The 26870-nt window shown below is 38.8% G+C and overlaps 1 protein-coding gene across 1 annotated transcript in view; it reads left to right on the forward strand.

Annotated features, from left to right (window-relative positions):
- The first annotated feature begins 16549 nt into the window (after positions 1-16549).
- LOC145773987 (uncharacterized) overlaps positions 16550-26870 on the forward strand; it is a 59319-nt gene continuing 48998 nt past the window's right edge. The window contains exons 1-3 of the mRNA XM_082585116.1: positions 16550-16684; positions 23198-23250; positions 23583-23733. Of these exons, the coding sequence (XP_082441242.1) occupies positions 16609-16684; positions 23198-23250; positions 23583-23733 (280 nt within the window). The 5' untranslated portion in view covers positions 16550-16608. The remainder of the gene's footprint in view (positions 16685-23197; positions 23251-23582; positions 23734-26870) is intronic.

Here is a 26870-nt window from a genome sequence, read left to right on the forward strand (position 1 = left end):
GAATATAGTTTAAATCAAGATAAAAGTTCAGCAATACTGGATGACAAATGTTCTAGTTCGCCGTGTGTTGATGCAGATACAATCTGAAAATAAAACACCTTGCAAAATACACTACTATGTGAAAACTTTTTAACACTAAAAATTGTTGCAATTGTTGCAAGATTTATTTCCCCGACTAATGCGGCAGTTAGTCACTTTGTCCTACAAATCGCAATCACGTGATTGTCTGAGCAAACAATGCAGGAGCGCGCAGGCGCAGTTCTTTTGTTTTTGCAATTCAGTAGCATGTGCCATTGTCAGGGATGCCAGGTTGGAATTTTGAATTCCAAATTTCACAAATTTGGCATTTTTTTATGTTGTTCAGCATGAAAAAATCTTTAGATAGCTTTTGAAGTAGCTTTTGTAGCTTTTGAGTAGCTTTTGAGCATTGCATATAATTTGCATGTACTTTCATCGTAGGTACCTGGTACCAAATTTGGAATTGTATTGTAATGATATGTGAACCAGTATTAGATTAATCAGTATCTAACCAGATTTGAACACTACTGCCATGAGATTGCAACAATTTTTAGTGTTAAAAAGTTTTCACATAGTAGTGTATTTGCAAGGTGTTTTATTTTCAAATTGTATCTGCATCAACATTAATGTAAATTTAAGATTTGGACGATGCTCCCGGCAGCTGCTGCCATACTCTAATTAGTGCATTAAGTATTATTATTGTGTTACAACGCCGTGGTTAAAATATGTGTTTATGTAATGCTATCTAAGTTTTGTTGCAAGTGATATAAAAAAAACAACCTGATAATACTACCATTAAGCAGTTAGCTTACCAAATTACCCAATTTGCAAACTCCAGTAGTTAGGAGTGCAGCATTAATACAATTCTTTGCTAATAAGTGTTTTTGTTTTTCAGAAACATAGGATTGAGTACTGATTCGGCCTTTACCTGTTCAATGTTACTGTAAGTGTAAATGGATAAATATAATCAAGACTGGTTCAACAATCCCCAGTGAAGAGAAATTTGTCTGCGCAAGCTGAGAAACTTTAAAGAAATCGCAAATTTATGTTTGTTACTGCTTAGTGCTGTATTCTGCTATCATGACTGGACCTGAGTTTTCAAACTGTATGATGTCTTAAAAAAACTGATCTATGGAAGCAAACTATCACAGTGACAGAGGATGCCAATGCAGAAGTATTCAATGTCTATCTCAGACTCTGCATTCAGCACCCAATTTGGTATCTTGAACTCAAGATAATGCATCGTCAATATCATAATAAAATTAATACGGAAAACTGGCTTTCCCAGCAAGGGCTTTCGATAAACTGGAACAAATACTGTATATTACTTTAAAAAGCTGTGTAATTTTGACTCTGTTATGACAAAGTAAAGGGAATAAAAGACTGGTCTCAACTTACGATATTTGAACATTTGTCATCCAGTATTGCTGAACTTTTATCTTGTTTTAAACTATATTCAAGTTATTATATCTAATATATTGTATTATATATGAAGTGTAAAGGTTTCAAAACAAACATTTTGACCATCCCAGTGATTTGTTGAGCGATAGTTACGTTCCAACAGTGCATTTGGCCACTGTAACTTAAAATGCAATTTGAATGCAGTCGGCCTGTTAGAACTGGCCTGTTTAATGTGGCATATCTGGCCGTATTCTCTAGTTCGCCGTGATTAAAGTTATCATTTATTTTATACTTCTCATCTATGGGTGTGAGTTCACGGGCGGAACTAAGAATTCATTTTCAACACAACAGGTCTATTTTGACAAGTTGAATATTTTTGCGGTCCGGTGAATATTTCATATGCAACCACGAAAATTAAACAACGACTTGGATTTTTGTCTGACACAAAGAAAGAAATAAAAAAGGAAAAAATGTATTGTGTTTCTTTGCAGTGTAGCTGTGTGGATCGAACATCAGAAAAGAGGGAAAAGCGGTGGGAGGTCTGGGGGCGAAGCCCCCAGCTCCTTGGATAATCACAAACAATTGCTTTTCCGTAATAAAAATCTGTTTAAAGTGGCCCTAACATGTGGCAATGAAGTTATTCTTCCAGAAGCCTGAGGTCCACCTTCAACACCCAGAAGGTCCGGATTCGGACAGCGGTCCGCCAGTTGAGTAGCCCTGGCCTATATTGACTGACTGCGCAAAGACCTTGGAAGTGGAAATTGGTTGCAGTTAATTTGTGCGAACAAAACTAACTGAGATGCTACGATAGTTTTTATTGGTCCGATAATCACAAAGAAATAATGCTAAACTACTATTTGACTCTGAAAGGAGATTTTATAAAAAGTATAAAAGATGGAGTAGGCCTACTAATTTTTTTTTAAATTACAGCAACTGTTACTGATATAACTGAACCTGAGGTGAAAAAACTTACTAAAAAGTGGGGGGAGAGCAGAAATTTCAGTAGAGGGGCAAATTCTTTCAGTGGGGGGAAATTGTCCCTCAACTTTCCCCTTAAGGGAGGTCTTGAGCCGTTCGTGGACCATCTTTAAAACAGTGTTTTTGCGTGTTTTTGCACCATAAAAGCGCGATATTGACTGGTCATTGTGAAGACGAAATCAGAAAGTTCAATTGAGAAAGAAAACCACGCGAGTTGCTAAAAATGTAAATATGGTAAAGATTTGCCAACCGAGTTTGCAAAACGTGACTGTTTTAGGGGAACGAATTCTATTCAACGTCTGCAGACGTTGAATCGATGCAAAAATACAGATTTGAAGGTTGGAAGAAAAAGTTAGATTAATATTTTTTAAAGCCAAAGTTTACAACTTAAGATTTTGTTAATACAACTGCAGACTAACAAATGGCAACACTGAACTGCACCAAGCATCCGACTTTGTTGGTTTGCTAAGTTGATGCCCCTGACACACCCACAGAAATAGAATAGATATAGAAGGCTCATTCCCATTCAAGCTCCACACACCGCGATGGCACCACTCGAGTTTGCCCGCCGCCATCTTTGTTAGCACAACCAATCGTGAAAGCCTATTCAACCGGTACCTCTAAATACCTATTGTCAGGCATTGTAGGCATTGTCGGGCATTATCAGGTATTGTCAGGCATTGTCAGCTTTTTGAGGGGTTGTGGAGCATTTTCAGGGGTTGTCAAGTATTTTCAGGGGTTGTCAGGTATTGTAGAGTAGTCTAACTACTTTCAGGAATTGTTGGGAATTTCCAGGCATTGTCGATCATTATCAGTGGTTGACAGGCTTGTGAGGCATTGTCGAACATTTTCAGGCATTATCAAACATATTCAGGGGTTGTCGAGCATTTTGAGGGGTTGTCAGGCATTGTAGAGTAGCTACTTTCAGGCATTGTCGATAATTTCCAGGCATTGTCTAGGATTTCCAGGCATTGTCGCTTAATATCAGTGGTTGGCAGGTTTGGTAGTCATTATGGAACATTTTCAGGCATTGTCGAACATTTTCAGGGGTTGTGGAGCATTTTCAGGGGTTGTCAAGCATTGCAGAGTAGCTACTTTCAGGCATTGTTCAGGATTTCCAGGCATTTTCCATCATTATCAGTGGTTGACGGGTTTGTTAGGCATTATAGAACATTATCAGGCATTGTCGAACATTTTCAGGGGTTGTGGAGCATTTTCAGGGGTTGTCAAGCATTGCAGAGTAGCTACTTTCAGGCATTGTCTAGGATTTCCAGGCATTGTCGATCATTATCAGTGGTTGACGGGTTTGTTAGGCATTATGGAACATTATCAGGCATTGTCGAACATTTTCAGGGGATGTCGTGCATTTTCAGGGGTTGTCAGGCATTGTAGAGTAGCTACTTTCAGGCATTGTCTAAGATTTCCAGGCATTGTCGATCATTATCAGTGGTTGACGGGTTTGTTAGGCATTATTGAACATTTTCAGGCATTGTCGAACATTTTCAGGGGTTGTCGAGCATTTTCAGGGGTTGTCAGGCATTGTAGAGTAGCTACTTTCAGGCATTGTTGGGAATTTCCAGGCATTGTCGATCATTATCAGTGGTTGACAGATTTTTTAGTCATTATAGAACATTTTCAGGCATTGTCGAACATTTTCAGGGATGGTCGAGCATTTTCAGGGGGGAAGGGCGGACCGCCCCGGCGGCACATCTGGGGGCGGCACTTTCAGACGACGATTTTTGATTTTGATTATAATCTGATAAAAAAACGCATTTCATTTTCACACAGGGCCGGATTTAGCTGATGGGGGGCCGGAGCACTTTTAGATCGGAGGGCCCCCGTTCAAAAAAATTTTCGCGAAACACCCCCTCGACGTCTACAGTAGCATTAATCCACCACTGCACAGCATTTTTCAGAAACTACAAATCTAAAAAAAAAAAAATAACACAAAATCACACTTTTTTCACGTATGGGGGCCCTTTAAAATTCGGGGGGTCCAGGGTACCTGCACCCTCTGCCCCCTTAAATCCGGGCTGGTTTTGCATGCTTTTTCTTGAAGGGGCGGCAAAACCTGAATCCGCCCTGGGCGGCACATTCCCTAGCTACGCCACTGCCGACAATGCCTGCCAGAAAGAATCTAAGGTACTTTACAATGTCTGAGAACCCCTGACACCTAAAAATGTTCGACAATGCTTGAAAATTTCTGACAATGCCTAACAACAAGCCTGTCAACTATTCATAATGATTGACAATGCCTGGAAATTCCCAACAATGCCTGAAAGTAGCTACTCTACAATGCCTGACAACCCCTGAAAATGCTCGGCAACCCCTGAAAATGTTCGACAATGCCTGAAAATGTTCAATAATGCCTAACAAACCTGTCAACCACTGATAATGATCGACAATGCCTGGAAATCCTAGACAATGCCTGAAAGTAGCTACTCTGCAATGCCTGACAACCCCTGAAAATGCTCGGCAACCCCTGAAAATGTTCGACAATGCCTGAAAATGTTCTATAATGCCTAACAAACCTGTCAACCACTGATAATGATCGACAATGCCTGGAAATCCTAGACAATGCCTGAAAGTAGCTACTCTGCAATGCCTGACAACCCCTGAAAATGCTCCACATCCCCTGAAAATGTTTGACAATGCCTGAAAATGTTCTATAATGCCTAACAAACAAGCCTGTCAACCACTGATAATGATCGAAAATGCCTGGAAATCCTGGACAATGCCTGGAAATTCCCAACAATCCCTGAAAGTAGCTACTCTACAATGCCTGACAACCCCTGAAAATGCTCGACAACCCCTGAAAATGTTCGACAATGCCTGAAAATGTTCTATAATGCCTCACAAACCTGTCAACCACTGATAATGATCGACAATGCCTGGAAATCCTAGACAATGCCTGAAAGTAGCTACTCTGCAATGCTTGACAACCCCTGAAAATGCTCCACAACTCCTGAAAATGTTCGACAATGCCTGAAAATGTTCCATAATGACTACCAAACCTGCCAACCACTGGTATTGAGCGACAATGCCTGGAAATCCTAGACAATGCCTGGAAATTATCGACAATGCCTGAAAGTAGCTATACTCTACAATGCCTGACAACCCCTGAAAATGTTCGACAACCCCTGAAAATGCTCGACCATCCCTGAAAAAGTTTTGCCTCAGCCCTTTTTGTGGCGATTTGTGCAGTTTATAGCTGCACATAAGGCATTTTGTAAACTATTTGTAGCACGTATATCAACTTGAGAAAGCTCCAGCGGTGAATTCCATGTGCTAACAAAGATGGCGGCTAGCAAGTTGCGACGGTGCCATTTTAAGCGCTCTATGAGCCTTCTATATCTATTCTATTTCTGTGGACACACCCCCACACAGCGCACGACAAAAAGACACGAGTTGCAAAGGGACTCCCATGTCATAATTAGCTGCAAAGTTGCATTGCAACGTTTATTGAACGTTTGCTATCAAAGTTGGTTTCGAAGACTTGAAATGGGTTGAATTTCACCTTAAATAAAACCAGGAACAATCAAAATAAAGTTGTGTCTGCCGTATTGCAAGCCTTCCCAACATATTTGGTTATGAGCTGATCATGAGTAGGATTCCATTATAATCCAAGTCGGTTTGTTGAATGTTTATGTTGAATTTTATGTTTTTACCTGATTGGGTCACTAAATGCTGGTTTAAACCAATAATATCGATGTAATTTTATCTAACGTTGAATCGATGTGTGATTTTATTCAGAACTAGCCAGTTGCTTGTTGCACAACCGCATCATGTTGGATTGTGGATGACGTCAGTTTGATTGATGACATGGCTGCTCTGCTTGTCATAGAAACAATTCCTTGACTTAGAAAGACAGTAATGTTTCTATGACATTATAATGTTTGGTAACAACTTGCTTCAGGCATATCCTCAAAAACGTTTTCTTCAGGGTTTCCATCCCATTATTTAACTTTGGAAGAGATGTAGCCTATCTAAGAAAGGCAAGTATTTTGATAAGGTTTGAAATCTTTCAAATGGAAATGCGAATATTGTTTTGACGCTCAATTAATAATGTTATGGTTTTTTATTTATTGTCGCTCTACAACAGCTAAGGTCTTTTAGCGACAGGACTCATTTTCAATTTAATATCAGGTTTGCGATGTCATCACATTATTACCCGACTTGTTCTCACTGCGTTATACAAGAAAGAACACAATCGGTACGGTTTTTAAAGTCTTCGGTTTGACCCGAACTGGAATCGATCTCAGATCCATCAGCACCGGAGCCGAAGGCAAAACCACTTGGTCACATAACGGGCATGGCAATCAGTTGCTTTTTACATTGATTCAGCCTTTGCAGACGTTGAATCAATGTACAAAATGACTGATTTGCTGTCAGGTAAAGAAAGGATGGTCGACAACAGGAAAGTTTGTGAACTCTGGAAGCAAGTTTTTGGCGTGATGGGATAATCTCGAAGTTATTTTTGCAATTGCTACTGGCCTGGTGGCAGCCACATCATTTCTAACACGCAAAATTTACAGTTTTGTTAAGAAAGTAATAAAATTGATGTGTAGAGCCAGTGTCATCCTTGTTCGGTACTAGCGCAGTGGCCAAATAGTTTCGCCTTCGGCTCTGGTGCTGGTAGATCTGAGATCGATTCCAGGTCGGGTCAAACCGAAGACTTTAAAAACCGTACCGATTGTGTTCTTTCTTGCATGACGCAGTGAGAACAAGTCGGGTAATAATGTGGTGACATTGTAAACCTGATATAAATTGAAAATGAGTCCTTGTCGCTTAGACATTAGCTTTTGTAGAGCAACAAAAAATAAAACCATGACATTATTATCATCTTCATTCGGATGTTGTTCTTCGCAGGTGCTTTGTTCTGTTTGTTCATGTCTCGTCCATGTTCTACGCGTATTCATTGTTCATGTTCAAACATTCTCCATCGGCGATGACGTTTGCACTCCGAGGTTGATCAATTGTACGGCGCTGGTCAGTCATTCCGGCTGACAAAGCAGTCTCTTTTTACATTGATTTTACGTATGCAAACGTTGAACCAACGTTAGAAAGCAATGATTTGATGGTTGGGATTCGATGCGGTGATCTGCGTCAACAATAGCTTTGGATTCCTGCACACTGCAATTCTGCTACCACTTATCACCTTCTCAGTTATCTTATGGTAGTTATTATTAGTTATTACTTATTATATTTTATTTAAGTTTTAATTCAGAATTATTACTTTATAAATTAAATTTCATTATTTTATTAATTTATTATTACTTGTAGTTGGTTATTTAAAGTAGTATTTGTAGTTATCTAGTTGTCTTTTTGTTTTTTTGGTTGGTTTCACATCTGGTCGAGGAAGAGAAACTTTGACATAAAATCTTACTTAATTTGAAGAAATGAGATAATCTCAACGAGTTCCGTTGACATGGTCTCAGACAGTAAGATCTGTCATTTTTACATTGATACATTGATTGTACGTCTGCAGACGTTGAATAAATGTGAAAATGACGTATTTGCTCTTTATTGTGTAGACCAGGGGTCACCAAAGTTTTTTCTCTGAGAGCCGGATTGCTGCGAGATTAACACATGCGGGCCGGATGCAAATTACGAAAAGATATACAACTATTTAGAATCTCCATTGACTTGAATTGAGCACAATAAATAAGAAAGTCAGCGGTGGAATAGCAAAGTTGTGATGAAAATCGAAAGGTTGCTGGAAAAGTTATCCCCTGCTGTGATACACTACAGGGCATCGTGCTCTTGAAAAAACGTTACACTGATAAAACATTGGTGTTTTGAACAACAAAATTTGTAATGTCATAAGAAGAAACAATATGGAAAAATCATTAGCAGGTAGCGTGTAGCTCAACAGCAGCGTCAGTCCTTTACAAAAAGTTTGATAACTTTTTTCCTTAACAGTTCTAGTGCAGCTGTTATTTCTGCAGCACGTGGGGGGCCGGATGAAATCAGTTCGCGGGCCGGTTCCGGCCCGCGGGCCGTAGTTTGGTGACCCCTGGTGTAGACTACGAGAAATATAAAATCCCATCAAGTTGAATAAATGTGAAAATGACTGATTGTGTTGATTATTGTGTAATGTGTAGGCGACGAGAAATATAAAATTACGTCAAGTTTTGTATTTCTGCTCAATCTGGGTTTCTAATGAGCAAACCTCATTTGAAGTGCACAATTTCTCTTGAATTTTGTTTCGTGGAAACTTATATCTTGTAGATTGCTTTCAATAAGTGAATGATAGAGAGAAATCAAATTCGCAGTGTTCAAGTATAAGACTTAATCTTGCAGATTATTCCGAAATGTCGTCGCAGTTTTCGTAGCAAATGAATCATATTAGATTTCCATGACAATTTTCATTCAGTAAAATGCCTAGAAAACTAACAGTGTTAAGACGTTCAATGGGTTGATTGTACACAGATAATGTATGGGTGAAGTTAAAACACTTTGTATTATTATTATTGCTAAATAAAATGTGCTTAGTTTTATTGACATTTAACGACAGCCTATTTGCTGCCAGCCAGTTTGTTACTTTTAACATTTCCATCAGGGGCTCCGGACACTTCCTGAGAGTGGGGGGGTAATTTAAGCAGGGGCGGGAACGATGTTTTGACATCGACAGGGGCTTATTGTATTATCGCATCACATATATTTCTGGAAGGTGGCTCTCAGACCCCGTTCGCATTACTGAAAGCTTCAGTTTCTTATACAGCGTCCTAGGCTGCATGTTTCGCGCCCAAGGCGCGAAATTTCTGCCTTTCAGTACGATTTAAAATCGAAAAATTCTTTCAACAAATCTAAAATCACGAGCAAAAGCTTTTTAACATTTGCCACATTTTTTTGAGATTTTGAGACAATTTTGACTGGAAGAGGGGACGTACGCAAAATCCCTCTCTGTATCAGTGCCGGATTAAGAGTCTGCTGGCCTGTAGGCACATTTTATAAGTGGCCCGAAAATCAGGGTTGCCAACAAAAAAATTAGAATTATCAGTGTTGCCAAATCATTGTCACAAAGATCGTTGTTGCAACTATAACACAGGTACCGTGCAAAAACTTGGTCATATGCCTAATTAAATAGCACCTTTGCGCGTTTTTGCGATTGAAAACTCGTTAACTAGTTTTTGGAGGTCAATCTTACGGAGTAGGTAGATCGCTTTCAATACACAAAAGTGTCAGTGTACTAAAACGTTGTTGACACATTGTTGATCGTTTAACGTCTTTAATTCGTTTCAGTTGTGAAAACGAGCGTTCCTCCGAGCAATTCGTAGCCATTAGAGACAAGTACATTCTAAGTGCTATTTCAGTGTTCGGAAATGCATTATAAACACCAGTAGTGTGCAGCATTTTAAACATCTTCTGGGCACTTCCTGTTGCTGTTGTTTCATCGCGTCTTTGCTCTTTATACCAGCACATAAACTGACGAAATTCTGATGGGAAGTCGGAAGACAGGTCCTTTGAATACACACCAACCAGACCTGCAACAGCAACATTGATGTCTTTAACAGACATGGAGTCGTACTCAGTCAAAACTCCAAACCTCTGCAGCACCATGGAATATGCATCGATACGTTTCTGTGGTGCACTCTTCAGTTGGTCGATGATCACATAAAACGTGTTGATTGTAAATTTTTGCTGGCCCGACATTTCTTCCACATCACCTGTAGCAGCTCCATCACTGACATGCTTCTGCCGCTTTGGTGCTCGCCGACTTTCAGATTTATATATGCTGCTGCCACAGCGATCACGTGCCTGCTGCTCATAACAGTCAAAATTCTCTCTGCACTCATCCAAGAATTTATCCAAGCTTTAGCAGACCAATGGCTGGTGTCAGTTCGATAGTGGAACTTTGAAGCAACTTGCTACTAGTATTGAAGCGCTGCAAAATATAAATATTGTTCCAAAGTATGCACATTAGGCCTTAGGGCAACTTAAAGGGTGCTCATGTGTTTGGCCAATGCACCTGCTTCATTTCGTGTGCTGCCATTCTGAGTAGCATCCCCAGAGGTTTCCTGGAGAGCACTTTGAAATTTGTGGTACCCAATGGTTTCTTGTGCATCAAAAGTGCTCTGCGGGCAGCACAAAATATGTCCGCGGGCCGCATGCGACCCGCGTTTGGGTTAGACCACCCTGCTCTAAATCACAACATTAGGCTAGAAAGTTCATATCAATAATCAACTAACAACTTACATTTTTTCTTAGAAGCATAAAACGTCCGACAAGAAACGGTTCACAAGTCACAGCTTCAATTGCACCATAAAACTAGTCTATGGAAAAATTTTGCGATTTTGCGAAATTACGATTTTTGCATTGCGTTTGGGTTAGACCACCCTGCGCTAAATCACAACATTAGGCTAGACAGTTCATATCAATAATCAACTAACAACTTACATTTTTTCTTGTTGGAAGCATAAAACGTCCGATAAGAAACGGTTCACAAGTCACAGCTTCAATTGCACTATAAAACTAGTCTATGGAAAATTTTTGCGAAATTACGATTTTTGCAACCTTTAATTCATCTGGAAAAACAGAGCTATTAAGATGAATACCTATTAATTTAGAAAATAATTATTTTGAAAACATGACTAAATTTTTACTGATTTTAAAGTGGCCTGGATTTTTGACTGGCCTTGTAGGCACGTGCCTACTTTGCCTAATGGTTAATCCGGCACTGCTCTGTATTCTTCCTTGGCTCAAGTCCTCCAAATTTTGCACTTCAGACGCTAAAAGGTTAGATTTAAAAGGCCAAAAGCGTTAAGGTCAAAGCTATAATCTATAAAACTTAATTTACAACTACATGAATACAGCACGACAACCTGTCCTATGCCATAACATCCACAGTCAAATGAAACTTTTCAGCATCTAGGGTTAGGCCTACATTCAACTCAGAAAAAAAAGAAGCTAAAATACAATAACTTTTACAAGAACTGAAAATAAGGAGACATCTTGATCGATACTACAGGAAGGCCTACCATCTGCGCCGTATAAGAAATAACACTAAACAAAAATGCCATAACACCCAATAATACCTTGTGCCAAAATCTCACAAAAACTACAAAGAAATAACATTATAAACGAACACCTCAACTCAAACAAAACACTGTGTGCACTCTGCTTCTGTTCTAAGCAGAACAGTCAGAAGTCGCCAAAGACTTTGAATCTTTGTGCATTGATGCAAAAAAATTCTTTGCAGTTTTCATCTACGCTTAGCTCATCCAAATACACTTAATGGACATGGCACATGGCAATGAAATTGAGTCTTGAAGCAGTCATTGTGCTTCGGAGCCATGTTTTTAAGCGGCGGAGCGAGCTAAACGATCTTTCAGCTTCTGCAGAAGAAGGGCCATTGACCAATATCAAATTTACAAGTTTTTCCACACTGGCATAAAACTCTTTGACAATAATAGGCCTAAGTCCCATTAACTTGTTTGGAACATCGCACACATACTTGATCGGCCCAAATTTCTGATGGAAGTGGCTTAAATCTTGGCCTAAAATTTTCACGTCGAAGCCATATCGTTCCAACGCTGTAACAGCACTGTCGTTGACTGTGCCAGATACTAAAACTTCAAGCATTCGGTGACTTTTAATTTCTTCGCCATTGAAGCGGTGGGTGAGGCCTTGCTGCACTATGCTGTGAATAGATGCATAGAACTGCCTTCTGTAATGAGAAGCGAGGTCATGGGAAGCACTTTGCTCACAGCGCTTTCTTGAAATTTGGACTTTAGCTAAGCCTAAAGCTATCTACTTGCTGCTGAAATTCCTTGTATAACTGCATAAATTGTTCTTCATCTCTAAGATTCTGGTAATTAACTTTTGAGTTTTCAACCAGCTCCATCATGTCGCTGATGGTATAAGACTTATCTGCAACAGGCCAGTTATCTTTTCAAGTGGTTTGAATAAAACTTGGCAAAACTGCAATGCAAAGTATGTGTTGCCTTGCAATAATTGGGAATAATGGCCTAATGATTTCGCATTGTTGAAATTTTGAAGTGTGTTTAGCAATGCTCGTAGTTTGATAACACTGAAGAAATGGCCGGTACACGTGTCAGCCATCTTGTTTGGCACAAAGTGTGCAAGCCATGGTGGGATTCCTCCTGCAGGGCGATTTTGAACTTGCCAGACTGATTTTGCAAACTACTTAGCTCCTGAACAATTCCCATAGCATTATGCACATGCAGGTCTCTATTGCATATTTGCGTTGTCTTGCGAGTCGGAGTTTCCAAGCAAACAACTAAAAAGTTGTGCAAAAAAAAAAAATGAAAATAAACCACAAAAGTAGAAAAAATATAAAAATTAAATTTTTATCTCTACATTAGTGGGGGGGGGGGGGGGGGGTAATTTTGCATTAGTTACCCCCCCACTCCAATTGGTGGGGGGTAATCACCCCCGCGGCCCCCCCTCTAACGGAGCTCATGATTTCCATATTGGCCAGTTCATAAAGCTCGCTAATATTGTTACCACATAAAAACAAACTGGATTCATCAGCAAACATTACAGATAATAATTAATCAATAATTTAATAATCAGCATGTCAATATCAAACACGCGCAGTCTACCTACCTTCTCTTGCCATTTTTGCTTATGCTTTCTTGAAACCATTTCTACGCTTGAGTAACCTACGTCAAAGGTAGCTGTAGATTACGCGCCATCTAGTAGATGAAAGATTTCAGAGAACACTTCGACTACTGGATACTTCACTCGTTGGACGGGTCTTCGTCTGTGGTTCAAAGCTCACTTTGTAAATGAAACTGTCGTGATTAAGTTTTCAAAGAAGCTTTTTTAGTCTAAGGGTAAACTGTTTACTCGCTAACCAGACATGGAGTCGAACCACGATCCACCAGAAGCGAAGTTGGTTGCCTGGGCTGGAAAGTGGTGAGGGTCTATCTCAGTGGTTCCATCAATGGTCATCAGCAATTGTGACGTCACAAGAAGGTTTAGCGACATCATCATCATCGAAATCATCCACAAACAATAAAAATCAAAATAGTTTAAAAATTTGTTATATAATGTAATGTGTTTTCATATATGGTGGTGCTGTATCTATCCAGATATGCGTTGCTCCTCAGCGCTTCAAAAATCAGACAGTGTCAGCGCAGTTTGGAGAGGCGCAGCCACAAGAAGGCGTCAGCCAAAATTTACTCAACTTTTACGATGAAACTTTTAAACCTATATTAAAATTTTAAAGAACAATCGACTATGATTTTAATGTTGGCGACAGTTACGGTAGTTGGTTCATAAAAGTTTCAAACGAAAACTTCACTCGGTAATTATGTAAAGTTCCTAAACTTGTAAGATGTTGAAACATGAAACCATTGATTTGCCAAAATAACTGGACATTTTTGCCCAAATTCGCGACGTTTTTTTCAGCGAGGAGGTGACCGCCCCCCTCCCCCCCATCTCCTACGGCTATGATCATCCGATGTCAGGTTGGCAATTTACAAGAACCAGTGTTATCAAACAAACAGTTTAAAGTTCGCTGTATCTAGTCCTGGCATCACCCACATTGTTCGTTGATATGTTGCACAAATTTATCTCATCATGAGCCAACAGTTTGAAGAACTTTCCACTTAGCAAAGTCACAAATTGTTTGCATTTCCACGTCGCCGACCGTTTACCAAGCTATTATTGTCCCGCACAATGCTACATTGTTGAGATCATAAGTGCCCTGCAAACAATGAACAAGCACTTTGGAAGATTTTAGTTACGATAAATTAATCATGAACAAACAATTTGTAAGATAATATACCCATAGCGGAGTTATTGATATTTGCGCTTGGCGGAATCAAGTTAGCTAAGTTATCATTGTCGTTCTGAATGATTTGCAGTAGTTTGAATTCCCACACATGGAAGCCTAGCAATACTGCCATGCTTTATATTTATATGAATAAATTAAATACAATTTGAACCGATTTGTTCATAAAGATAGGATTATGTCTAACAGTTTGATGGTTGGCAATTGAAGGATTTAATTTTATCCGGTGTCGTATTAAGACTGCACCACACAATTACAGTGTTGCATGTGCGGGGAAGATTTCTGTTTTAGAATTTACAGCGAATTGCAATCGACAACGTCTTTTGATGAATAATTCCTTTCAATTTTGACAATGCTTAATGTACAGTAACACAGGAGCCTTTTACAACCTGTAGTGCGTCACAATGGCCGACAATATAAATGAAATCCATCGTCATCTAATCCACTCGTCGTCTTCGTGTGAGCCTCTGGGGACGAGGGTCCATCCTTTTACCACCCTAGATTCACGATGATCCATCCTGTGAGTACCATCTGCACATTAGCAGATGAGAAACGAAACTTGCCAACAAAGAACCTCCAGTCCTCCACCCGTATGGCACAGCTGCAAGGGGAAACTGATAAGTTCAGACGCCCACCATTCTACAGCTCAACATAGAAGGCTACACAACAAGCAAGATCAAAGTTGTGGAGCAACTTGTCCATACCAACCGAGCACTCGTCATCTAATCCACTGAAGCTTCCCCAACATGATTCTATCCCATTGTTTTAATATAGAGACGAGCTCATCGTGAACTCAACTCGGCTCCAACGTGCTAGGAATTCAAAATATCTTGGTTCCTTAATTCTTCCTGTTTCACCAGACTTATGACCGGTGGCTGAATATTTTAATTAAACGGGCGGGAAAGAAAAGAAGCCAATATAAGAACTTCTTTCAATTGTGAAATGCGTCATGTTCAAAGAATCGTTTAAATTTAAGTTAATCTACTTCTAATTTTATTCAAGTTACTTTATGACAAGAGTTTTAATTTGTAAAACTTGTTTTGAAATGTGTTGACCTAACACGAAGCTTCTTTGCAGATTAAACCCACGTGACTTGCAACAGTATCTGTTTACCTCCTTTAGTTGTTCAAGTATGCTTTTGCTGAGTACCTAAAGCAGATAATAATCTTACCATTGGGCTACAATTTGTAAATTATCTTCCACAATCACAAGGCCTGGGTTAATGTAAGGACACACAACGCAAATCTGATGTAGTATGTGGTTGTACAATGTAAGCAGCAAGCTGCAATACATCAAGAATGCATCCCAAGAATGTGAGTACAAAACAACAATACAATGAAACGAGATGTATTTGCTAGAACTTGTGTCACTAGTGATGATGGTTGCAAATGAGACAAGCTCGAAATTTTTCCCATGAGGGAATCAAAGACACAAGGCTATTGCACGAAATCAATGTTGCGGCAGTGAGTATTGCGACACCAAACAAGAGCATAGTATTGTTTTTAAATATATACAAAGACTAGGATTGTTGTATGAAGTGTATCAGCCCTCGTACAAACTGCGTCAATTGTTGTGTCCACTCCCTTGTGCTCTAAAGATTAGCACACCACAGTTAACAGCCCTTTACTCTTTATCGCTGGTTTGCGTTCAATAATAACGACATGCGATAAAAATTCATTTTCTAAAACATGGCTTAAAACTTTATATTGTTTTATAAATTTTATATGTCAACTATATTCTACAGGCACCATCCCTTGTCCTTTATCACTAATTTGTGCTCAATAGTAATGAGATGCAATAAAATCTGTGTTAAAATTTTGTATGTCAACTATTTTCTACTCTCCCTCGAAGTGAAAGACTGAACGTGCAGACTGCAGATGGCATGCAAAGGCAAAAAGTAGTTGACTCTTTATCAAGCAAAATCTTAATATTTTTATTTACGTTGATTCAACATGTACCAACGATGTAACGCAATCAACTTATTGCTGGAGGTTTGCTGTTTCCCACAAAGAAGTTCCATTTTTTCTGTTTACGGTTTGCTCACGTTACGACCATTCCGCTGTACTATAAGTTTGAGGTCTGGGACTGGGTTGTAGCCAAATGAAAGTCAAAACAAAATAACCGAATTAAACTGTGCTGTTTGTAGTCTTGGTGATGAAAATAAGTTTTGAGTTAGAACAATTCCGCGTGGATTAGATTGTATCATTTGTTGACAAGCTGGCTTGTAGCCAAAAAAAATACGAAAATTGATATGTGTCAGTGGAAACTATTCTTGAAGATAATGGTTTATGTTGGCTTGCTCACTGGAATTTGATGATTGCTTGATTCGCAATGTTTTTCTTGAGGAAAGCACCATTAAAATCAATCACATTTGCGTTTTGCAGCATCAACTACAGATACTTAGTTTTAACCTGTTCTTTTGTCAAGTTTCTTAAACTAAATACAAAATGTCTCACAAACAAACCAGAACAGTTGTTCCGAATAATGAATTGGTGGATGAAGGTGACTTGTTAACCAATCTTGGTAAGTTTGCTTGTGGGGTTTCTATGATATGTAGATTAGTCTACTTTGATATTCATAACTTTTTTGACTTTTTTACACATAAATATCACATTTTCAAATTTGTTGCTACATTTTACTGCAAGAGAACAAAAAATTTCAACCACTGTGATTCTAGCATCAAGTTGTGTAGGCGTCAAATTTAACTCTATAATTACCGGGATTTTTGAGCTGTTGTAAAAAAAGGTACTAGGTAGTTACGTAATGAACTTATTTGAGCGCAGTTTGCATTGTAATTGAAATACTTGAAAAATTAAAAATATACATACTAAGGGTCAGTGGCGGCTGGTGAGCTGTGAAAGCTGTTGAGCTGTGAAATGGTGGTGCTGCGGACGGGCGCAGCCCGGCTGCGTCTTCGCAGAAGGCGAGTAAAACGGCGGGGGGACTGGGGGGCCTCCCCCAGAAAATTTTGAAAAATGACACTTAATTTGGTGCATTCTGTGCGCATCTTCAGCTCTAAATTGTAATGAAAATTTAAGATAAAACTTTCGCGATTAGAACTTTATCATGCAGATGCAAATGTAAAAAAATTAAATTTCTGCACTTGGCATGTCTATAATTGGCTAAATTGCTGCTAGGCTGTTAAAAATTACGGATGCAACCTAGTTCGTACCATGAACAGTTCATACCGTCAGTTCGTACCTTGAAAAGATCGAGAAAAAAAAACAAAAAAAGCCAAAGTCGCTGATCGCAGTTTCCGCAATCATTTTAAAATTTTCCCCCTGAAAAGAGCAAGAGAAAAAATAGCTCAAAACCGAAGTCCGCTGATTGCAGTTTCCGCAAACATTTTTCCGCAGTTTCCGCTAACCATAGAGTAATCTATGCTCTAACCCTAACCCTCGCTGATTGCAGTTTCCGCAAATTTTTTTCTGCAGTTTCCGTTACCCCTTATCCTAATTTCTAACCATAGAGTAATCTATGCTCTAACCCTCGCTGATCGCAGTTTCCGCAAACATTTTTCCGCAGTTTCCGCTTTTACCCTAAGTAACCATAGAGTAATCTATGCTCTAACCCTCGCTGATCGCAGTTTCCGCAAACATGTTTCCGCAGTTTTCGCTTACCCTAACTCTAACCATAGAGTTATCTATGCTCTAACCCTCGCTGATTGCAGTTTCCGCAAACATTTTTCCACAGTTTCCGCTAACTTTCACCCTAACCATTGAGTGATCTATGCTCTAACCCTCGCTGATCACAGTTTCCGCAAACATTTTTCCGCAGTTTCCGCTTACCCTAACTCTAACCGTAGAGTAATCTATGCTCTAACCCTTGCTGATCGCAGTTTCCACAAACATTTTCCCGCAGTTTTGCAATTACCGCTAACCACAGTTTCCGCTGTCCCTCGAGTTTATTTCAAATTGTTTGGGGAAACTCCGATCAGCGACTTCGACTTTGTGCTATTAAACTGCGATCAGCGACTTCGGCTTTTTTAATTTTTTCTCTCGATCTTTTCAGGGTACGAACTGACTGTACGAATGGTTCAAGGTACGAACTAGGTTGCACCCAAAATTACATACATACAGCTCTGAAAAAGTTAATGACTTAGATACTTATTAACATATTCCCTGGCTAACTTCCTTTTCTCTTCTATATAACCTTGTGATATGTTGCGTATACTGTAGCACTATATTAAACAGAACGCCAAAAAAGGAAAAGCAGAACATATGAAGAAAAATAGAAATTTATTGTTGCAGATCTTCTAATTGTGACAGCACTCATTTTCACAGTGAAATACAGTGTTGTTTATGTCTTAAAAACGTCTTGTAAATAACTCTGGAGAGTGGAGACGTAAATGAATAGAACGTAGCAACTCTGCACGGTGTGACTCGAGTCTAGAGCATCAAATCGTTAATACATTACAGCGAACTTGGTGAGTGCTCACACTTTCAAATCCACATAAACCAAATACACCTCGTGACCTCTATATAACTTGTTGTAAGCAACTTTAAACTTTCTTTTCGATTTAACAGAGACATTGGTCCATAGGTGTGCGTTATAAAGAGGCATGCAATAAGCTCGAAATATAGCTTGTTTTACATCCACACTACAATGTTTGACAAACGAAGGCACATTATAAGCGGCACAATACAAAGCTCTGATTTGTCTTTTTACATCACTATTGTCATACAACATGTAATCAATAAGCACACCAAGATATTTGGTTGACTGCACAAACTCAACGTGTTGACCTTGAAGGGTCACAAGTCACAACAGAATCACATTATAAGTTCATGCGTTTGTTACTAAAGCAAATGCAATGTGTCTTTGATGCATTAAACATAATATCATGAGATTTAGCATATTCGGAGCAAAGTGACAAAATAGCTTGGAGACCTTTCAAACTCTGGGCAAAACAACACATATCGTTAGCAAACATAAGATTGTTTAAACATACATGACCGATGTAGCAACCTATTGATAATGCATTTAGTTGCTTTGTTAAGTCATCTACATAAACAGCAAAAAGGGCGTAGGATTTCACCCTGTCTGACGCCATGAATAACTGTACAGTGTATATGAATTAGGGAAGGTAGATCCCCAATGTTGTATTCGCATGTACTGGTTGTGGAACCAGTAACTTACATGCAAGTTCTACTGTACAATACAAGGTATGGTTTGTGACGGTGAGTGCATTAGGTAGGTACATGTACATTGTACATTCACGCACTACGTCCTCAACATCAAGTTGATATCTTTTCTTGCTTTCAGTTTGTAATTGAGAAGGAAATCCTGATACGCACACTCACTCAGACGCGAAAAGAAATAAGAATGCGAAGAGCTTTTCTGTTGTTGCTGAAAAGAATCTCTCTAATCCAGAACTGTGGAAATATCAATTCCTCCCATAAACTTTTTAAATTCCTCCTTGGTTACGTTTAAGTATCACGGTGGTATTCGGATACTGTATTCATGATTCCGATATCCATTTAACTTCCAAAGTTCTTGAATTCACTCCAAATCCAGAAAAATTAGTATGATGGCATGCGTGTCAAGTTATTAGCATGTAGGCCTACTACGGTACATCTATGAAAAATAGAGAAAATGTTAATGCATATTGAAATTGTACAGCAGACCAAAAACGAACCAGAGTTTTATCAAAATTTACTGCACAAAAAAATTGTTTCTTTTGTAAGTCCTGTATGTTTCGATTATTATTGCAGCCCCTATTGCCTACCCGTCAACCGGGGTGACTTTGTTCACAGGGGTGACTTTGATCAGCACTGTTTTAGCTTTGTAATCGCCAATTTGAGTAACTGGACTTCGCTCAAATTCCAAGGATGGGGTCTGAAGTACTTGAGCGAAGTCCAGTTACTCAAATTGGCAATTACAAAGCTAAAACAGTGCTGATCAAAGTCACCCCGGTGAACAAAGTCACCCCGGTTGACGGGTAGCTTATAATACAATCTATGAACAGTTGAACAGCTTTGTGACCGGCATACATTAATTTAACAAACAATAAGTTCTAAGTTTACTTGCCACATATACTGTACAAAACACTGTATGACAATAATAGCTTAATCTGCTGCTCAGCTTTCGTATCAACTCTAGCTAATTAGGTTGATCAACCTTAAAATTTACAGTTTAATCAACAGTGGTTAAGCAGCCTAATGTTTTATATTAAGCTAAATTGTTAATGAAATGCAGATACTGGTAAATATTAAACTGCTACAGTATTGTATTCTGCCATCTAAAAAAAAACACTGTATTCAAATTCAAGTAGGCTTATAACGCATATGTACAAGTGAAAATGTCCTTCGCTGTACCACTAGGCCTACCTACTGTTATTACATATGTTTGGCGAGAGGCTCATTTTCAGATACATACGCAATATCTGTACCGGTTTGTAGATCAATGCATCATCACAGAATTTATTTTTTTCAGGTTTTCATTAAATTTTATATAAATGGCAGCTCAGTCATAGAGCTGAACAGTTTGGCCACAGAGTTCAAGTGTGCCCTGTCTCTAAATAATTGCCCAACCGGCTTACTCACCCCAGCAGTTTGGGATATGCGCTTATGCCCATTGCCAGACTATCCACAGTAGGCCATACGTAATACATACTTTTAATTTAATACTTTTTTTCCATTAAGCTGTACTGCAGGCTGCAGCCAATAGGTAAATCTCGAAGTGTTGGTTTGGTGCTGAATCGAGGTTACCAGATGTTTTTAAAATTCCCAGTCCAAATGCTACTGAAAAGTAGCCCTCACAGGAGATGAAACAAGCTCAAAAGTAGCCCCAAATATAACAAATTCGCGCAAAATGTAGTCAAAATCAAAAAAAATTGATAAAAATATAACAAAACCAAACAAAAAAACACAACTGCTAAAATTTTCCCGCGACTCCAAAACAAATATAATCCAATTCCCCGGGTAAACCGTAGAACTGGCAACTCTTGGAGCTGTGCTTACACAGCTCCAGGATCATCCCATCTTTGCATTCTAAGGCAGCCAAACTACGTCATTGTCACATGACTTTCATTTGGTTTGTTTGCTTTGATGACATCGGGGCCTTGGAGCTGTTTTAGTTTTTGAGCCAGCCAAAGCGTCATCAAAAAGCAATCATGTGACCAGTGGCTCTGATGTGACAATGAGGTAGTTTCCCTATCTTAGAAAGCGTTTCCCGTTAACAGAGCGAAAAGGTTGGAAAGATCTACAAATCTAAACAGTAAACAGATTAATAAAAATAATAAAAAATCACAACGTTTGCTACATTTCTTATAACGGGAAGAACGAGGGAAAAATTTGGTGGTGCTGCAGCGCCACAGCACCATTACATGAGCCGCCACTGCCAAGGGTCAAACAATATTCTGTTGCATGCATCAAATGCTAAAGTTAAAATTGAAAAATTGTTGCCAAATAAGGCATCTCTCCTTATTGTATCCACTCTTAGTCGCTTTTGTTGTTGGTTTGAATCTTTATCATCGGACTGACAAAACCTTCATAGGGTATTCCTTGCAGTTTCGCATACTTGTAGGGGCTTTGAACCACTGACGCAAGCTTGATTACCGATATTGACAGAGTGAAGTTACCAATTGTTGTTGCCTGTGAATTATTCCGTTTATTAGGTGCCGCTGAATGAGAGCAGTTTTTTTGTTGCTCAAGCGCACACCCCTAAAACTGAACCGCCCAGGGTCGTAGCGAGACCGCAGAGCAAGGGGGGGGGGGCCAACTGTTTGTTAGGGGGGGGGGGGGCGAAAAATTTTGAATGATGTTGGCATTTTAACCTCTTAAATACTGGTATCCACAAAAATTGCAATATATCAGATTAATGTTAAGACCAACACTGGTCTCTTATTTTATCCGCTAGTTAAATTACGGCAACCATATTACAATGACCAACATAACACAGCAATTGTCGACTTGTTGTATAAATAGCGGTACTTGTTATGAGTAAAAACTTTAACTGGCTCGAAGAAGCTAGTGCCGAGGATTTTGATATATATGATTACATTCCGCCTGTACTCCCGTGAGCTAGTCTATTGCAATTGCAGTCGCGGATGTTTGGATGCAAACCGTCTCACAAACAAGTCTAAATCGATAGATTTCGATACAGAATGTTCAAAGGCCATAAGCACCAAGTTTGCCTGTCTTGGTTGTAACATGCTCCGTCTAGTGGGAGCGTCAACCCTTGTTAACACTGAGAATCCACACTCACAAAGGGCAGTGCTAGATCCAAATGTAGCAATATCTTCTGCAAGGTTGAACACTTCACAGATCAGAAAACTAGAAACAAAATTTATTTACACTGATTGAATTGAAGAGAAAAAATAAACACTGCTTAAAAGATTACGGGTTTATATTTTGTATGCGTTGTCTTCAAAAACCACTTGCTTTGTCACTGCACATTTTGCGATTTATCACTGCACAAATTTGGTTTATCACTGCACTAATTGGTTATCGCCGACCCTTAAAATTAAGTATTAGCCTAAGTAGGCTATGGTGTACCGAGAATAGCGACAGCTGATATCAAATAGCCTAATTTGTACCGGTTTGTAGGCCTGCTGGAAAACCATTCCCTCTTTGTTAGGTTATCATTCTTTCCCAAAACATTTCTATTTTGCACAGTTTCTGACAATTTTTCTACCAACCTAACATGTGTTAGCCTTGGTTGAATTGAACATGTTGAGGTTGCCAAAGGAGGGGGTAGGGGGGAGGGGCGAAATTGTTTAATCATCTTAATTCTTAGCTGTTGACTAAACTAAACAATTGTAGTTAATTGGGCCTAGGTTGGAGCTCTGCAACGGGAAAGATGGGCAAAATCATTATAATTGTAGCTGTTGCTCGAGAATGTTGGGATTTTGCCAGGGGGGAATTTTTTCAAGGGGGGGGCGAGGCCCCCTGGCCCCCGGCTGGCTACGGGCCTGGAACCGCCGCAGCTTGATCTTGCATTTTTCCTACACAACACCGGGCGCTGAGCTAACGGGGTGGACAAACCTTGAAAATGTTCATACCTGTTGTCTACTGTACATTGTTTAATTTCCAGATACTATGGAGATTCACAACCTGGAAGGCCAAACTCAGAGCAGAAATGCTGAGGTGAGTCAACATCAGTAACAAATCGTTGCTCACTAAATAAACACAATGTCTGTGTTTTTTGGATAATAATCATGCAGTTAGCGGTGGCCGCTCGATGTTGTAGTTTGTACAATGTGGCCCCACGCCCCCCTTGTGACTTATTCCAAACCTTTTACAGTAGCCTATGTGGTTGTTTTGAGAAATTGCTTTGTGCCGTCACAAAGATTGAATTTTTATATCCCACATGGAAAAACTGGATGAGTTTTGATAATTTTGTTTTGATTGGCTATTTTTTTAACTGCTGATATGTTTTCAACTGTTTAAACAGTTTCTTCCAAACTCGTATTTTTCAGGAACTGCCGGTGGCATCTGGCAGTGGTTTGTCTTCTGGACCATCAATTCATGTCGGACAAGTTGAAAACAGCATACTTTCAGCTGGAATGGTTGTTCAGAATCCAATAGACAATCGATCTTATACCGTAATCCACCACCATCATCCGCCAGGTGAGATGTTTTTTTTTTCCTGAGACATGTTTTGCAAAGAATACCTTTTATATTATAATTTACTTTTGTAGCCTATGTATTAACACTAACTACTGTACCTGTATTCGCACAACTATGCACAGCCACTTATAACCTTAACAACAAAGATTTTTCCGAGATAAAATTATGCCAAGTCACATAAAACCTAACAATATAGCTCTTCGCAGATTTTAGAGGATTATTCCCAAAAGCATAAATTCGAAATATTATCAATACAAATAAATCTAATTTCACGAGAGTCAGTGCAATATCATGCGGCTGAACAAGCGATTTCGATCTTGTTAGATCAATTCTTTTTAACCTTTTCTTCTTTTCTTTAAAACATTTTTTTTACTCAACATTTCTTCAAACTCTCATGCTCCCTTTCGAACAGATGCTGCTATTCCATAAACCTTCGTGGTTGACGAAATAATCAGCCGACTTTTTAGGAAGACTTACAAGCGTGAAATATGAAAACGTCAAATCAGAAAAACTCAAATGTGAAGCAACACTTTTTCAAACAAACATGCAATAAACTTGTGCTACATAGTAACCATAGCCACCTTGCAATTCTTTAGTTGAAGATAGTTTTTGATTCTTCTAAAGAGTAGTGGATTGATGTCTTCCTACAATTCTTCCCTCGCTCGCTCTACTGTCGCACACATAACTTTGTGTTTCGATTTATTTGAGTCTACGATTGGGGATAAAAACTTGACTTTTTCACACAATTAAAGGATTTTACATTCAGTTATAAATCAAACTAATGTCACAAATCTCTAGAAAGGCGTTCTGTCGTTCTCTTGCTTGCTAACGAATATTACTGATTTTCCAACACAAAATATATAATCGTAATGTCGCCTATTTCATACCAATCAACTAACCCACGTCTTGCTGCTGTTTATAAGGGTCTGCTACTATTCGGCTAGTCCGATTTGGCTGGTCCGATTCGGCTGGTCCGATTCGGCTAGTCCGATTCGGCTGCAGTCTTTTTCGGCTGGTTAGTTAGATTTACAGAAGGATTTTGTTGTATCACAGAAGTATTACGGTTGGATTTTCAAAAATTTGGCGAATAGGGAACTAGCCGAGAAAGACTGTACCCGAATAGGGAACTAGCCGAATCGGACTAGCCGAATCGGACCAGCCGAATCGGACCAGCCGAATCGGACTAGCCGAAACGGGCCATTCCGGTTTATAAAAACATGGAAATACAATGAATATATAGATTGTAAGCTAACTCTGTGTTAATTAAATTGTTACATTACGTTTATACTAACTTAAAAATTGCATTAAACCAAATTAAAATTTTCATTTTTACAAACTTGGATCATTAGATTGTAAAATAAAACAATCACCTTTTTTTTATCTTTTACCTGGTGGGTAGAAAATAAATTAAAAATGAATTTCTGTCACTTTTCAAACTCAAAACTGGATCTACAAAGGTTTGGCTCACGATAAGGCGCCGGAATTCACTCTTCTTTCACAAACGATGCTATGTTAAATTTAAATAAATAAAATAAAATCTTAAAGAATAAATAATTTTATTTATCAAACGCGTTGAGGCTTAATTGGTATCGCGCGGTTTGATGTTGATTCAATGTTTAAATGCCATTATGTTTGTCAGTGATTGTACAATGTACTGTAAGCACCTGAGTGGACTACAAATCTGTCAAAGCTTTGCTGCATTAGGAGTTGACTTACATGCAGTGCTGTATTCGAGGGTATACGGCGGTATACGCAGTATAGTCTCTGCTTTTTCGAGCAGCTATAGTATACCCTCTGGTTTTCCAAAGCGAGTGCCTATGCTATCATTGCTATCCTTACTGATTCTTGACAACTACTAACTAACTACCGTACTTAACCCTTTGAGGACTCCTGACAGTGTTCACTGGTCAGCTACTGGTTGATATTGTTAACTTGAAACCTGAAAAAATGATAGAAAAAAATTTGCGTCATGGAAAAGCAGAGGTGAGAACAACTTGTAGACACTTTGACAATTACGAAATGCAATCAATCCAAGGATTTAGAGACTTTAGTGAAAAAGTTAAAATTGTGCTCAATAATTTGAAGCCTCTTTTGACAGCTATTTCAAGTTTACCTTGTTCCACAGCATAACGTGAACGTGGTTTCAGTTAATGAGCAATATTATCACAGGTTTAAGAGCATCTTTGCTTATTGATAATGTGAGCTGTTCGATGTTTATTAATTGCAATGGACCACCTGTGGCTCAATTTACCGCTAAAAATATGTAAGATCTTGGCTGCTAAACCACCGATCAGCTAAGGATACTAGATCCCAAATTTGTAAAGAGGATAAAGATATAGATTCCTCTCGGCAGGCTGTTTGGAATGCCGTTTTTTTTTTCCCGCTGAGACTCTTCGGTCATTTGTCCGAAATGACTTGAAAAAATTCGGTTATTGTTTATTTATTTCGATCATTTTTGGTCATATATTTTTTCGGATATTTTGACCGAATTGACTACGGTATATATTTTTTTCTGACGATTTGTTAAAAAATCGGTCAAAGACCGATAAATGATCGAAAAAAACCCAGTTGGAATATATTCATAGAAAAATAAACAATTTTGTACCTCTCGTCCAATTTTGATGTTGATAATTCGATCATGTTATGGTAAAATAAATATTATAATTTTGCAAGTGGTGTAGCCTATTATTTATCACTTTGGCAAATCTGACAGTATACCCTGTGCTTTTTTTACGAATAGGCTACTGCACTGCTTGTATGGAAGTGAAATTTTAAAGCAAGAAAGCCTAAATACTGTAATCGTTTATGTTGAATGATTAACCATAGAAGGACCAAGTTGGTCAAATGTTGAATGATAATAAATTGATATGAGGAGCAGAAATCATATTAGCTGAATAGAATCAGTATAATGTATAATTAATTAAAAAGGGGTTTGACACATTTAACCTTAAATAAACGTAAAGTTTTTAAGGGATCCACGTAAAGCAGATACTTATGCGTCGAAAATTATCGTGTTGCAGATCGCGAATCTGCAACACGATAATTTCAAGCTGGACCAGAAAAACTTTGATAACTATTAATGCTTTAGTTGATCTCACATGGAAGTTTAGCAAATAAACTCTTGTTTCTCTTTGAAT

The sequence above is a fragment of the Aplidium turbinatum genome, chromosome 7 (genome assembly GCF_918807975.1).
Source record: "Aplidium turbinatum chromosome 7, kaAplTurb1.1, whole genome shotgun sequence".
NCBI classification, from domain to species: domain Eukaryota; kingdom Metazoa; phylum Chordata; class Ascidiacea; order Aplousobranchia; family Polyclinidae; genus Aplidium; species Aplidium turbinatum.